Source organism: Mobula birostris, chromosome 7 (genome assembly GCF_030028105.1).
Source record: "Mobula birostris isolate sMobBir1 chromosome 7, sMobBir1.hap1, whole genome shotgun sequence".
Classification (NCBI taxonomy): domain Eukaryota; kingdom Metazoa; phylum Chordata; class Chondrichthyes; order Myliobatiformes; family Myliobatidae; genus Mobula; species Mobula birostris.
The window spans coordinates 58,556,631-58,573,530 of NC_092376.1; the positions used below are offsets into that span (position 1 = coordinate 58,556,631).

The following is a 16,900-nucleotide window of genomic DNA, read 5'->3' on the forward strand; positions in this document are numbered from 1 at the left end:
GAGGGAGCAGAAAGGAAACTATAGACCTGTTAGCTTGACATCAGTGGTTGGGAAGTTGTTGGAATCAATTGTTAGGGATGAGATTACAGAGCACCTGGAGGTACATGACAAGATAGGCCAAAACCAGCATGGTTTCCTGAAAGGAAAATCCTGCCTGACAAACCTACTGCATTTTTTTGAGGAAATTACAAGCAGGGTAGACAAGGGAGATGCAATAGATGTGGTGCACTTGGATTTTCAGAAGGCCTTTGACAAGCTCACACATGAGGCTGCTTAGCAAGATAAGAGCCCATGGAATTACAGGGAAATTACTAGCATGGGTGGAACATTGGCTGGTTGGCAGAAAACAGAGAGTGGAAATAAAGGGACCCTATTCTGGCTGGCTGCCAGTTATCGGTGGAGTTCCACAGGGGTCGATGTTGGGACCACTGCTTTTTATGGTGTATGTCAAGGATTTGGACTATGGTATTAATGAATTTGTGGCTAAATTTGCCGATGATACAAAGATAGGTGGAGGAGCAGATAGTGTTGAGGAAACAGAGAGCTTGCACAGAGACTTAGATAGTTTAGGGGAATGGGCAAAGAAGTGGCAAATGAAAAACAACGTTGGAAAGTGTATGGTTATGCATTTTGGTGGAAGAAATAAATGGGCAGACTATTATTTAGATGAGGAGAGAATTCAAAATGCAGCGATGCAAAGAGACTTGGGAGTCCTTGTGCAAGATACCCTGAAGGTTGACTCCAGGCTGAGTCGGTGGTGAAGAAGGTGAATGCAATGTGGGCATTCATTTTTAGAGATATAGAATATAAGAGCAAGGATGTGATGTGATGTCATGGGGAGAACATACCCTATGACAGACAGCAGTGGGATTTACCAGGATATGGAATGTTTCAGTTATGAGGAAAAACTGGATTAATGTCAGCAAATGCTGAGAGCTTTGCTAAAATTTTCCTGCAAAAACCATGTCAATTATTTGATTACTCTATGTTTAATGCTCATTTGTAAAACTACCACACTCAATGAAGAATATAAAGTATCATAAATTTTAATATCTTCCTGAACAAAATATGGCATCAAAATTAAAAGCAAATTGCACCATTTTGTAGACTTAATTATCTTTTGTTTAAAATAATTATTTAATTTCCTTGCCCTTGTCCAACATGTTGCAATAGGGTCGTAAAGTCAAAGTCAAAATTGTCATAAACTTAGTATGCACTGATACAATCAAGTAACTTCCTTACAGCAGCATCTTAGACACATAGCATCAGATACTCAATATTCACAAGAAAGATATAAAGTACCCATAAATTATACCCATTTTTACAAGAATGAGCACAGTTAGATCAAATTCTTACTTTGAAACAGTCCCTGTTGTATTTTCCTTTTTCGTCAAAAACAGATTTCACACAGCTATAAATTCACAAACACTGACATAAAACAGGAAATACTCTGATACTATGATAATAATAATCTGTTCATGAACAGAGAGATGTATTAGTCAAGGCACTGAGAATTAATCTGCTCGTCTTCTTGAAAATACTGTCAGGGGATCTTATACTTGCCACGAAGAGCAAGCATGTTTCTTTGTGCAAATGGTTTTTTTGTGTTCTATCGCTGAGCAGCAGTGAACCATCTGATTGGCCTATCAGAGTTCTCTTTGGGGACTAGTTGACTTGATCAGCATTCTGATCTGGCTATTGTACACAATTGCATTTAATTAAAAAAAACAAACAAAGGTCTGATTTAACTTCACACCTGACAAAAAAAAATTCCTCTGCCAATGCAACACTGTCCCAACATTGCACTCTCTTACAAAGAACTTCCTTGCTGAAGGTTGTGCTCTTATTTTGCAATCTTGAATGAAGAACCATTTTGCATAGGGATGAGTGCGCAACCAAGTAAAGCAAAGTTGCGCCCAGTAAATTACGTTTCTACTGCAGGATAGGGACTGTCTAACTCCAAAGCAAAATTCAGGAGAGAGGAGAGGATACATTAAAAACATCCAGTGTCCTTTTTGCACCCAAATCCGCCTCATTTGCAGTAGCACTTTGTTGAGTTCTTGCATGAGGCAGGGTTTACTTTTCACCATATGAACATGAACCGGCAATAGTTCACAGCATTTGGTATAGATATATGTAATCACCATTATAGATGTGCTAGGAGCTGGGAGTTAATTTTTTAAAAATAATCAGCTGTTTCCTACTGATTTTTATAACCACGTCACTTTCCAAAGCAAAGGTGAGATTATTAGCTCTAAAGTGGACACTAGATTCCCCTATACAGTTGAGACTAGTGTGACACAAGATCTGACACAGAGAAAGTCTACCATATTTCATTGGGAATTTGGCAGGTACAACAAATCTTTGGTAAGTTTTGCACAGTGAAGCACTTTACAGTCATTAATAGATTGAAAGAAGATACAGACCATCCAGCACATTTTCCCTTGCCTCTTTTGTTGAATTTGCTTGCTTTAGTGTAGGACTAGTATTAGCTAATCCTATGTTAAGCTAAGATAATTTTGATGGTTTGCTCTATATTCATTTACAGTTTTATGCAGTAAGTCTAGTATTAATATCTTCTGTCTCATCCCATTTAACTTGGTCTCACCCAAACATGGAAACTAATACTCGCTGAATTATCTACCTGCTCGCCAAACCTGATTCATCATATTATGTCACTGTTAAACTCGTTCATTACACCGTCGTCATTCCTGTAATGGCACCACTTTTTTTGCTGTTTATTTCATCTGTAGTATTGTTTTATTGCATAGCAGTAATCTTAACACATTAACACCGACTTTTCAGAAGTATTCCTCAACAGGACCAAACGTGTATCCTCATTGAACTTCGTAAGTAAAAAGTGATGCATTTTATTCCCATTGTGAAACAATACCACTGAAATATGGGATCCACGTTTGCACCAACAGTTCCCAAAATCTTAGCTGCTCCTAACATCATAAATTGACATTTTCCAGTTAAAGGAAAAATATTACAGGCACAGTTTTCAAATATTAATTTACAAACATCATGTCAGGAATTTACACTTGCCACTTAACATAGGTCAAACATTAGAGCTGACTCAGATTATTTCACATGCAAGTTGCTTAACAATGAACTGTAAATGTACCAACTCATTTTAACATTGTTATTTAGAAGTGCATATCACACAAAATATCAGTAAATCCAGATTCTCAAATTAATTTATATTCTAATGTGGATTAAACATAATAGAATTGACTTTGCTTGATCCTACAGACATGTAAATTGATCACAGCTTACCTGGTATGGAGCCCAATCCTCAGCATTATTTTCCAAGGACATTATAGTCACGAAGTTCACTCAGATAGCATTGAAAGTATTAATGCTGATCTTACTGTGAACCACCAACAGAAAACTGCTCCTCAGTCTGTAGAGATAAGATGTGCTCTAGATAAAGCTGCAGCTGTGTCAGAGAAATTATCAAGGAAGGAATCAAGCTCGACACATAAATACCTTTTTACACCATGTGACTTAAAACTGAAGCTTAATATTTAGATTTTTCCAAATTCCTGAGCTTGAAGAGCCCTTTTTAGGTCAAAACAAAACACCACAATTTGTACAGATTATCAACTCTTTTATATGTTTAAAACATTAGCACAGAATGATTGGTGGATATGTGCAATGTCATCAGATAACATAAGATGCTCATTTAGCATGATTTATTCAGATAAGAAGGGAGCAATTATTAACTGAAAAGACAAGCCTCGACTCGAAATTGATTAAAGAGCTTACCAGAACTACAGTGCGGACATCTATTTTCCACAAGAGAGGCTTATTCAACCGTCCACGCTTACTGATTGCCTTCACTTGCACTGCCCTCAGAGCTTCCAATTGTCCTCACATGCTGCCTCAATCCGCTGCAAAATATCACCTCCAATCATATGCTCCCCACCCCCAACCTTCTATCTGCCCCAATATTACCCAGCCCTTGGCAGCACAGGATCCCCTCCATCCCTTCCTCCTGAGGCAGGTGAGATGACCTTTTCTATCTTGGGCCTTGTGCCATAGAATAACAGTCTAATCCAAGAGCACTTACAATCCATGATGTATGCATCCCCACTTGAGGTAGTTGAGGAAGAGGAAGAAATTTCATAAAAAGTTGCAAATTAATGGCAAAACTGTTCAAAATTTACTGTGCTATTAACCTTACATTGAAAGAGGGCAAGGATTTAAATTTGCTCCAACACCTTTGTAACTTTGACTTTGATATCTCATGGGGAATACATTCTCCCAACCTTTTAAATGTTGTATTTCCATGTAGTCAATCTGTTACCCTTTTGCTGATTTAGAGCAGGGGTTCCCAACTTTTTTAATGCCATGGACCAATACCATTAATCAAGGGATCTGCAGACCCCAGGCTGGGAAAGATTGCTTTAGAGCTATGACTCTTTTCAAAACAATTCACCATTGAATATCTCAGATAGTCTTCAAGCCTCAGTTTTTCAACTAGACAAAGCCAAGTCACAAATGTGACTTGACACTTGACTGACTCTGCATACGTGCAATGACATCCAGCAATGTGTACAGCACATCTGTGAAATTCCAGCCTTGATGATGTCCTTACCAAAATAATCTTCATGCTTTTGTGATACTTTGTGGTGCACACCGGGTTATGAAGGATCACATAGAAGGAATTTGCAAGCCCCAGAGCTTTTCTAATAGGTATAGATGAGTTATCGGAAAACCCTAGCTGAGCTTGCAGGGAAAAACAGGTGGCAGCATCACAGAATGTCAGCTTTCCTTTAGCACTCCTTGGTCGATACTAACTGAATGGGACAATTAAATTAATTTCTCTTCATCCTAGAAGGCAGCACAATGGCATAGCAGGTAATGTTGCTGTCTCATAGCTCCAGAAGCCTGGAATTGATTTACACTGAATGCATGTTCATGGTCTTCTGCTGCTGCAGCACATCCACTTCAAGGTTTGACGTGCTGTGCATCCAGAGATGCTCTTCTGCACACCACTGTTGTAACATTTGGTTATTTGTCTTACTGTCACCTTCCTGTCAGCTTGAACCAGTCTGACCATTCTCCTCTGACCTTTCTCATTAACAAGGTGTTTTCACCAACAGAACTGTCACTCACTGGACGTTTTCTTTGATTCTTGTTCTATTCTCTGTAAATTCTACAGTCTGCTGTGCATGAAAATAAGTGGAGTTCAGCAGTTTCTGAGATACTCCATCTAGCAGTAACAGTCATTCCACAGTCAAGTAACACACATAAAAGTTGCTGGTGAATGCAGCAGGCCAGGCAGCATCTATAGGAAGAGGTACAGTTGACGTTTCGGGTCGGGACCCTTCGTCAGGACTAACAGAAAGAAGAGATTCAACTTTGAATCTCTTCTTTCAGTTAGTCCTGAAGAAGGGTCCCGGCCCGAAACGTCGACTGTACCTCTTCCTATAGATGCTGCCTGGCCTGCTGCGTTCACTAGCAATTTTTATGTGTGTTGCTTGAAATTCCAGCATCTGCAGATTTCCTCGTGTTTGCGATTCTACAGTCAAAGGCACTTAGAATATGTTTCATCCCCACTCTGATGTTTGCTCTAAACAACAACTGAGCTTTTTGACCATGTCTACATACTTTTATGCATTGATCTGCTGCCACATGATTGGCTGATTAGATATTTGCATTAATGTGTGTACCTAGTAAAGTGGTCATGAGTATAAATTCACTCAATGACTACGTGTTTCTCTCAAGTACTCCAGTACTCTATTACATCTCAAAGACATGCCAGTTGGTCAGTTAAATGATTATTGTAGATCTTCTCTAGTGTAGTTGGTGACGGGAAAATCAGAGGGGAACTAAAGGACATGGATATCTAATGGATATTCAAGTCCGCTAACAGCAAGAAAATAGAAAGGACAGTGGGTAGAAGATGAAGATTCTGCCACAAGGTATAGAGTGACTGACTGGTAAAAATTACAAGCAGAGGCCCTCCTTGTCCTCATCTGTAGTTTCCAAGACGGCAACACTGAGTGTAGTACTGTAATTTGGTTCCCTGTCAGAGTGAGCTAAAGGTTTTCAAAAAAATGTAAGAAGTGGTAGGGACCATTAAGCCCTTTATGCACCATCATTAAGGACAGTTTCTCTTCAATAAACTGATTACTGGAATCCATGACAACAAGGACTGAAGTGAATTTTAGAAAACTAATAGTTTCACAGAACAGTGTCAGATCATAAAACCCTCCATGAAAGACAGCAGAAAATAGAATCCAACATAATTCCAAAATTAACCAAAAATATTGAAATACTACCATTTGAAAGCAGCAAATGAAACCTCTGGAGACATCTTATAGAAAGACATAAGACCATAAGACATAGGAGCAGAATTAGGCTACACAGCCCATCAAGTCTGCTCCACTATTCCATCATGGCTGATTTATTAACCCTCTCAGTCTCATCCTCATGCCTTCTCACCATAAGCTTATACACCCTGACTAACCAAGAACCTATCAACCTCCACAGCTAAACATTGCTATGAATTATGCAGATTCACCATCCTCTGGCTAAAGAAATTCCTCCTCTGTTCTAAAGAGACATCCTTCCATTCAGAGTTTGTTCCCACTGTTTCTAGGAAACATCCCCTCTGCATCCACTGTACATTCAGATAGGCCTTTCAATATTTGATAGGTATCGCGGAGTTCGCCCTCATTCCTCTGAACTTCAGCAACTACTGGCCTGGAGACATCAAATGCTCCTCATGTATTAACTCTTTCATTCCTGGAATCATTCTCGTGAACCACCTCTGGAGCCTCTCCAATGCCTGCATTTCTTTTCTTCAATAGAAACATAAAAAACCTATAGCACAATACAGGCCCTTCAGCCCACAAAGCTGTGCCAAACATGTACATACTTTAGAAATTACCTAGGGTTACCCATAGCCCTCCATTTTTCTAAGCTTCATGTACCTATACAGGAGTCTCTTAAAAGACCCTTTTGTATCTGCCTCTACCATCGCTGCTGGCAGCCCATTCCACAGATTCACCACTTTGTATAAAAAATTTACCCCTGACATCTCCTCTGTACCTACTTCCAAGCACCTTAAAACTGTGCCCTCTCACGTTAGCCATTTCTGCCCTGGGAAAAAGCCTCTGACTATTCACATGATCAATGGCTCTCATCATCTTATACACCTCTATCAGGACACCTCTCATCCTATCCAACTCCAAGGAGAAAAGGCTAAGTTCACTCAACCTATTCTCATAAGGCATGCTCCCCAATCCAGGCAACATCTTTGTAATTCTCCTCTGCACCTTTCTATGGTATCCACATCCTTCCTGTAGTGAGGTGACCAGAACTAAGCGCAGTACTCCGAGTGGGGTTTGACCAGGGTCCTATACAGCTGTAACAATACCTTTCGGCTCCTAAGCTCAATCCCACCATTGATGAAGGCCAGTGCACCGTATGCCTTCTTAACCACACAGTCAGCCTGCGCAGCAGCTTTGAGTGTTCTATGGACTCAAACCCCAAGATCCCTCTGATCCTCCACACTGCCAAGAGTCTTACAATTAATACTATATTCTACCATATTTGACCAACCAAAATGAACCACCTCACATTTATCTGGATTGAACTCTATCTGCCACTTCTCAGCCCAGTTTTGCATCCTATCAATGTCCCACTGTAACCTCTGACAGCCCTCCACACTATCCACAACACCCCCAACCTTTGTGTCATCAGCAAATTTACTAACCCATCCCTTCACTTTCTCATTCAGGTCATTTATAAAAATCACAAAGAGAAGGGGTCACAGAACAGATTCCTGAGGCACACCACTGGTCACTGACCTCCATGCAGAATATGACTCATCTACAACCACAATTTGCCTTCTGTGAGCAAGCCAATTCTGGATCCACAAAGCAAGGTCTCCTTGGATCCCATGCCTCCTTACTTTCTCAATAAGCCTTGCATGCAGTACCTTATCAAATGCTTTGCTGAAATCCATACACACTACATCTATAGCTCTACCTTCATCAATTTGTTTAGTCACATCCTCAGAAGATTCAATCAGGCTCATAAGGCACGACCTACCTTTGACAAAGCCATGTTGACTATTCCTAATCATATTATGTCTCTCCAAATGTTCATAAATCCTGCCTCTCAGGATCTTTTCCATTAACTTACCCACCAATGAAGTAAGAGTCACTGGTCTATAATTTCCTGGGCTATCTCCACTCCCCTTCTTGAATAAGGGAGCAACATCTGCAACCCTCCAATCCTCCGAAACCTCTCCCATCCCCACTGATCACTGCCAGAGGCTCGGCATTCTCCTCCCTCGCCTCCCACAGTAGCCTGTGGTACATCTGGTCCCAGAGATTTATCCAACTTGATGCTTTTCAAAAGCTCCAGCACATCCTCTTTCTCAATATTTATATGCTCAAACTTTTCAATCCACTAAGTCACCCCTACAATCGCCAAGATCCTTCTCCGTAGTGAATACTGAAGTATTCATTAAGTACCTCTGCTATCTCCTTCGGTTCCATACACACTTTTCCACTGTCACACATGATTGTTCCTATTCCCTCACGTCTTATCCTCTTGCTCTTCACATACTTGTAGAATGCCTTGGGGTTTTCCTTAATCCTGCTCGCCAAGGCCTTCTCATGGCCCCTTCTGGCTCTCCTAATTTCATTCTTAAGCTCCTTCCTGCTAGTCTTATAATCTTCTAGATCTCTGTCATTACCTAGTTTTTTGGAACCTTTTGTAAGCTTTTCTTCACTTCTTGACTAGGTTTTCAACAGCCTTTGTACACCATGGTTCCTGTACACTACCATCCTTTCCCTGTCTCATTCGAACGTACCTATGCAGAACTCCACACAAATATCCCCTGAACATTTTCCACATTTCTTCTGTACATTTTCTTGAAAACATCTGTTCCCAGTTTATGCTTCTAAGTTCCTGCCTGATAGCTTCATATTTTCTCCTACTCCAATTAACATAGAACATAGAATAGTACAGCACATTACAGGCCCTTCGGCCCACAACGTGCCGACCTTCAAACTCTGCCTCCCATATAACCCCCACCTTAAATTCCTCCATATGCCTGTCTAGTAGTCTCTTAAACTTCACGAGTGTATCTGCCTCCACCACTGATTCAGGCAGTGCATTCCATGCACCAACCACTCTCTGAGTAAAAAAACCTTCCTCTAATATCCCCCTTGAACTTCCCACCCCTTACCTTAAAGCCATGTCCTCTTGTATTGAGCAGTGGTGCCCTGTGGAAGAGGCGCTGGCTATCCACTCTATCTATTCCTCTCAATATTTTGTACACCTCTATTATGTCTCCTCTCATCCTCCTTCTCTCCAAAGAGTAAAGCCCTAGCTCTCTTAATCTCTGATCATAATCCATACTCTCTAAACCAGGCAGCATCCTGGTAAATCTCCTCTGTACCCTTTCCAATGCTTCCACATCCTTCCTATAGTGAGGCGACCAAAACTGGACACAGTACTCCAAGTGTGGCCTAACCAGAGTTTTATAGAGCTGCATCATTACCTCACGACTCTTAAACTCTATCCCTCAACTTAAGAAAGCTAACCCCCCATAAGCTTTCTTAACTACACTATCTACCTGTGAGGCAGCTTTCAGTGATCTGTGGACATGTACCCCGAGATCCCTCTGCTCCTCCACACTACCAAGTACCCTGTCATTTACTTTGTACTCTGCCTTGGAGTTTGTCCTTCCAAAGTGTACCACCTCACACTTCTCCGGGTTGAACTCCATCTGCCACTTCTCAGCCCACTTCTGCATCCTATCAATGTCTCTCTGCAATCTTCGACAATGCTCTACACTATTTACAACACCACCAACCTTTGTGTCATCTGCAAACTTGCCAACCCACCCTTCTACCCCCACATCCAGGTCGTTAATAAAAATCACGAAAAGTAGAGGTCCCAGAACCGATCCTTGTGGGACACCACTAGTCACAACCCTCCAATCTGAATGTACTCACTCCACCACGACCCTCTGCCTTCTGCAGGCAAGCCAATTCTGAATCCACCTGGCCAAACTTCCCTGGATCTCATGCCTTCTCACTTCCTGAATAAGCTGACCGTGTGGAACCTTGTCAAATGCCTTATTAAGATCCATGTAGATCATATCCACTGCACTACCCTCATCTATATGCCTGGTCACCTCCTCAAAGAGCTCTATCAGGCTTGTTAGACACGATTTGCCCTTCACAAAGCCATGCTGACTGTCCCTGATCAGACCATGATTCTCTAAATGCCCATAGATCCTATTTCTAAGAATCTTTTCCAACAGCTTTCCCACCACAGACTTAAAGCTCACTGGTCTATAATTACCCAGACTAAGTCACTTGGACCAAGTGGACTACACCCCAGAGGTCAGAAAGAGGTAGCTGAGAGACATTAGTAATGATCTTTCAAGAACCACTAAATTCTGGAATGGTTAAGAAGGGAGACAGGCAGAAGAAAGGAAGCTATAGGCTGGTTAGCCTGACTTCAGTGGTTGGGAAGATGTTGGAGTCTTTTATTAAGGATGAAGTTTCTGGTTACTTGGATAACGTAGACCAAAGTTGGCATGGTTTGCTTAAGGGAAAATGCTTTCCTAACTTGTCTGTTCCTATCCCTCTCCAGTGCCATGGTAAAGGAGACAGAATTGTGATCTATATCTCCAAAATGCTCTCCCACTGAGAGACCTGACGCCTGACCAGGTTCATTTCTCAATACCAGATCAAGTACAGCCTCTCCTCTTGTAGGCTTATATACATATTGTGTCAGGAAACCTTCCTGAACACAGCTAACAAACTCCACCCCATCTAAACCCTTTGCTCTAGGGAGATGCCAACCAATATTAGGGAAATTAAAATTTCCCACCACGACAGCCCTGTTATTATTACATGTTTCTAGAATCTGCCTCCCTATCTGCTCCTTGATGTCCCTGTTACTGTTGGATGGTCTATAAAAAACACCCAGTAGAGTTATTGACCCCTTCCTGTTTCTAACTCCACACACAGAGACTCAGTAGACAATCCCTCCATGACTTCCTCCTTTTCTGCAGCTGTGACACTATCTCTGATCAGCAGTGCCCAAAAGGATCCCAAAACTGCTCACGATACCCCAAGTGTGATCTGACCAATCCCTAATAAAACCTCAGCATCACATCCTTGCTCTTATATTCCAGACCTGTCAAAATGTTTGCCAATGTTACATTTATGTTCCTTACCACTGATTCAACCTGTAAGTTAACCTTAAGGAAAACCTGCACATGGTCTCCCATGTCACTCAGTTTTTCTGAATTTTCTTATTTAGAAAAAAGTCTACACCTTTTTATCATCCTGCCAAAGTGCATGAGTATGCACTTCCCTACAATATATTCCATCTGCCACTCCTTTGCTCATTCTTCCAATCTGTCCAATTCCTTCTGCAGACTTCCTGCTTCCTCAGCATTCCCCACTCCTCCAACAATCTTTGTATCATCTACAAACTTGGTCACAAAGCCATCAACTCTGTCATCCATATTGTTGTGAAAAGAAGCAGTCCCAATACTGATGCCTGCAGAGCACCATTTGTCACCAGTCGCCAAGCAGAATAGGCCCCTATATTCTGACTCTTTGCCTCCTGCCAATTTTCTATCCATACTATTATCTTTCCTGTAATACCATGGACTATTAACTTCTTAAGCAGCCTTATGTGTGGCACCTTGTCAAAGGCCCTCTGAAAATGCACAACATCCACTGACACTCCTTTGTCTATCCTGCCTTTTATTTCCTCAAAGAATTTCAACAGGTTTGTCAGTTTTCCCCTTAAGCAAACCATGCCAACTTTGGTCTACATTATCCAAGTAACCTGAAACTTCATCCTTAATAAAAGACTCCAACATCTTCCCAACCACTGAAGTCAGGCTAACCAGCCTATAGCTTCCTTTCTTCTGCTTGTCTCCCTTCTTAACCATTCCAGAATTTGGTGGTTCTTGAAAGATTATTACTAATGCCTCTCAGCTACCTCTTTCTGACCTCTGGGGTGTAGTCCACTTGGTCCAAGTGACTTAGCTACCTTTGGACCTTTCAGCTTCTCAAGCACCTTCTCCTTGGTTATAGCAACTCCACTTACTCCTGCCCGCTGACACTCTCGAATTTCTAGCATACTGCTGGTGTCTTCCACCATAAAGTCTGATCTAAAAAACTTGTAGGGGTCTCAGCCCGAAATGTCAACTGTACTCTTTTCCATAGATTCTGCCTGGCCTGCTGAGTTCCTCCAACATTTAGTGTGTGTATTACTTATTAAGTTCATCCGCTATTTCTTTGTCTCCCATTACTACATCTCCAGTGGTCCAATATCCATTTTTCTTTCTCTTACTCTTTATATATCTGAAAAATCGTTTGGTATGCTCTTTGATATCGTTGGATAGCTAAACTTTATACTTAATGTTTTTCTGCTTATGTTTTTTTAGATGCCTTCTGTTGGTTTTTAAAAGCTTACCAATCCTCTAACTTCCCACTAATTCTTGCAATATTTTATGCCCTCTCTTTTGCTTTTATGCTGTCTTTGACTTCCATTGTCAGCCGTGGTTGTCTCATCCTCCTTTTAGAATACTTCATCTTTGGAAAATATCTATCCTGCACGTTGTGAATTGTCCCAGAAACTTCAGCCATTGCTGTTCTACCATCATCGCTGCTGATGTTCCCTTCCAATCAACTTTGACCAGCTCCTCCCTCATGCCCTGTAATACTGATGCATCTGGCTTTTTCTTCTCCCTCTCAAACTGCAGGGTGAATTCTATCATATTATGATCATTGGCTCCTAAGAGTTCTGTTACTTTAAGCTTGCTAATCAGTTCTGGTTCATTACACAACGCCCAATCCAGAATTGCCTTTCCCCTAATCGGTTCAACCACAAGCTGCTCTAAAAAAGCCATCTCACAGGTTTTCTTCAAATTCCTTCTATTGGGATTCAGCACCAACCTGATTTTCCAAATTGACCTGTAAGGCAAGTTCCTTAGGGTTGTTATAGCCGGGGGAGGGGTGATATATCACTCTCTATTAAATGCTCCCAATGGCCTCCGCCTCAAATAGCCTCTGTCAACCAAGTCCAGCACCTGACCTTCACAAATGGCTTAGCTACTAAGCCCGGTGGAACCATTTCTACTGACAGGAGAAGGGGCAAAGGTAGGTTACTGGTGCCTTAAAACCAGCCACTTTGGGCAGATGGGCACACCAGCCATGGTTGGCAGCTTACCTAGGAGAAGGAAATCTCTGATCTCAAACCTCCGCTGCTTTGCAGCTATACCCACTCATGGGGAAGACTTCGGGAGTAAATCCCGAGGGAAAAATCCAGAGCAGGAGTCTCTAAGACAGTCGTATATTGAGTTTAATGCCGACTGGCAACTCCTGTGATGCTGCTGGTACCAAACTGTAACAGTCTCTGCCGTTCCTTTGGGTTCATCATTTGTGTCAAGAGGGGGAGCTTGCTACATGGGAAACAGTTTGCTCTCCATATCATACTGCCCAGGCTTGTGTATCTAAACAGCTAGGTTGCAATATCCATGGTCAACTGCCTGACAGAGGCCCTCACCTCACTTGTATATTGAAATCCCCAATAACTATTATAACATTGCCCTTATTACATGTCTTTTCTATTTCCAGTAGAAATTTATATCCCACATTCTGCCTACTGTTCAGGGTCTGCATATAACTTCCACTAAAGTATTTTTACCCTTGCAGTTTCTTAACTCAACCCACAAGGAAATGACATCCTCTGATTCGATGTCACCTCTTTCTAAAGATTATCAACAGAGGTATCCCACCCCTTCTGGCTAACCTCCTGTCCTTTCGCTACAGGAAGCCAGAACTGGTGCAATTAACCAAATTGTCTCTCACTGTGCTAGCCAAACATGTTGTTTAAATTAGGTTTATCCTGTGCTTTTGCAGCTCTGCTGACAATGTTGGTGTGAGTGGATATCCTAGACTGACGTGTGCCTAGCTGTAGCATACAGTCAACACATACAAAATGCTGGAGGAACTCAGTATTTTGTGTCTGTTGCTTGGATTTCCAGCATCTGCCGATTTTCTCTTATTTGCAGCATAGGGTGTGTTTCAAAGCATCACAGGCTGTTTCTATCTTACTGTGATTAAACAGCAAAACAAAATTCTGTTCTCATGTTATTTCCACATAGTTCATATCATTACACAGTTCCCTTCCAGTCCTAGTACAGAATCCTAATGTGTGGGGAAAAGATAGAGCAATTGTCTATTGTGCAATACCCAATGTTGCTGCAGTGGCTGGCAGTGGTACTGGGAGTTTAGTGGTTAGCACAAGGCTTCAGAATGGAGGTGACATAGGTTTAATTCCTGCTGGTGCCTGTAAGGAGTTTGAATGTTCCTTGCAGCTACACCAAGTAAAGGCTCATTCATGCACTTGCAACTTCTCTCTGCATTTTGCTACAAATTGCTAAAGTTGACCAACAGTGTAGGTGGCTGCTGCAAGATCACCATGACTTTGGGTAAAATGCATTACTATTTCTCCATTTAGCTTCTGTGTTAGCCCCAAGGAAAGTAATCACCAATTCGGTTGCTGTCCTGTTGGGGGGGGGGGTGCGTGGCTTATTCAGATTGTTGGAAGTCGCTTCCATTGTGATTGGTTAGTTTAGAAACTACTGCTGCTTTTTCCATTGGTTAACTGCCTAGTGTCCAGTTTCAAATATCCTGGGTATATAGAGAGCACGTGAGGGAGGTTCTCCCCCTTCTTCCTTTGTTTAAGGCAAGCAGTGCATATAACCATTGGGAAGGTATGTTCTGCACACACTTTACCTAAGCATGTTTGTTGAGTATTCAGCTTTGTAGTTTCTGTAACTTGGGGAACATGAACATTTGGTTGAATTTTTACTGTTTGTAAATAAATGATTAATATACTTATTTGCAGTCAGTATTTTCTGTCTCACTTGTCAGACCCGTGAACCAGATTCAATGTTACAGTTGCAGGTTAGGTGTCGGAGGAAGGGCAGGTAGATCTGGGATGTCAAAGGAGGAGGAGGAGAAGAGTATTTATCAAATGTGTTCTGAAAATGCAAAGAGATTACATCCAGTGTATTTCTCTTATCTATTCTACCAGTTATATTCTCTGATATTGTTGATTTGTGTTAACATTTTCTGAATGCCCTTTGTAATACTCTAGCATTTTACAAATACTGACATTTGGCTAATTGGTCTGCGGCTCCCTTTTCCTGATCCCTATTTTTTTAAATAGTGGAGTTACATTTACTGCCTTCCAATCTGTACAAATTGTTCCATTAAACTATAAAATTTTGGAAAAAGGTAACCAATCCATTCATTATTGCATGGCCACTAATTTTGAAACTTCCAGATGCAGTTTTATTGGCATTAACCTATAATTTCTTCAGCACATTGTTTTGACTTATACTAGTTATCTTTAATTTTTTGTTTTCATTAGACTCATAAACCCTTATATTTTTGAGAAGTTATTTTGATTCCTTTTGTGAATATAGAACCAAAGTGTTGGCTTAGTTCCTCTGCTATTTCTTTGTTCCACATTTAGAGTTCTGTTCACGTCTGTAAGGTGTTGACTGTTCATCAATGGAACTGGGTTAGGAAGCTCTCTACACAACTTTTAATTAATTGAAGCTCATACTTCATTGCCTCTGCACAAACAACAATGTAACTATGTTGACCCCAGGCCAACGGCTTAGAACATGAATTCTACTGTTCCCTCTGTACAAATACTTACTCAGACCACTCTTCCAACTTATAACATCAAGATAGGGAATCTCTGTTGGATAGACGATCCATCCTTCTTTCTCCCAGTCCCTGGTGTGTGGGTTCTTCCTTCTGATGGCAATTCTCTGGAAAGAGCTATCACTGCTATGTATTTGAAACTCCTGACTCAATAATGTCCCCCATCAGTTGAACTGATGATTTCCATCCCATTGGTTCAAGGTCACCCAACCTACCAAAGTCACCTTCTTACTGGCTCTGCCCAGGGCTACAACCCCACAATGTTCTATACTCTCCCATTGGCTCAAGGTCACCCGACCTACCTGAGTCACCATCTTACTGGCTCTGGCCCAGGGTTACAGCCCACATTGTTCTATAGTTTCTGCTCTCAGCCTCTGTCTGTGTTCCTTTCAACTCTGGTTCAAACCAGCCAAACTAGGTGACCCACTGAGCCTAACAAGGTTACAAACTGCTTCTCTGGTAGGTCTGCCACTTTACATAGTAAATAGCTACTCATCTGAGAATGGTCTCAGGTTCAGCAGGTCATTAGCTGAAGCGCCTTGTGTCCACATTCAATGGCTCTGATTAGATTATCCCAGAGCAAGAATCAGTTCAGAGTCCACAAAATAGGGGGGGGGGGGGGGGCGGGAACAAAGACAATGGGACTGTCTTTGACCCATTTGAGTTGGCCGTTTTCTTCCATATTTTAAATCTGCCATGGCTAACAAAGGAATCTATATTTGTCTTTTGTTGGTTCTTATATCAGCATCTGCAGTCTACCTTTATGCATCTTTCGCTTTCATACATATTGTATTTTAATACTCTAAAACAATGGGTAGTTTTGAATAAAAATCCAATCCAGGACTGAATCAGCCACCTACCTTTTGACTGTAACTGCTTCTATACCTTTTGGAGTATCCCTTAAAAGTTGAAGACAATCCAGTGATTAATATTCTTCCCCATACAGATCACTTCATCTGCTTATCCATCTGGAAACACAATATTTATTTGTAGTAATGTAATCTTTTTGCATGCACTTTAGTGTACTTATCCATAATTAGAAACTCTTTCAGTAATTAATTCAACAATTAATTCAGTAATGAACCCTCATTTCTGTCATGCTTTGCTATCCACAGTCCAATTATCTTTCACCCCTATTTTCTTAAATACAG

General features: G+C 41.3%; 1 protein-coding gene across 2 annotated transcripts in view; it reads right to left on the reverse strand.

Annotated features, from left to right (window-relative positions):
* LOC140200232 (interleukin-1 receptor type 1-like) overlaps positions 1-16,714 on the reverse strand; it is a 59,767-nt gene extending 43,053 nt beyond the window's left edge. The window contains exons 1-2 of one of the 2 annotated variants that reach the window (XM_072263243.1): positions 16,610-16,714; positions 3,280-3,406 (exon numbers count right to left, since the gene is read on the reverse strand). In XM_072263243.1, coding sequence (XP_072119344.1) covers positions 3,280-3,305 — 26 coding nt within the window. In that variant the 5' untranslated portion in view covers positions 3,306-3,406; positions 16,610-16,714. Of the gene's footprint in view, positions 1-3,279; positions 3,474-16,609 lie in introns of those variants that run through there. The other variant, XM_072263244.1, reaches the window with a different exon arrangement.
* Positions 16,715-16,900: the final 186 nt, after the last annotated feature.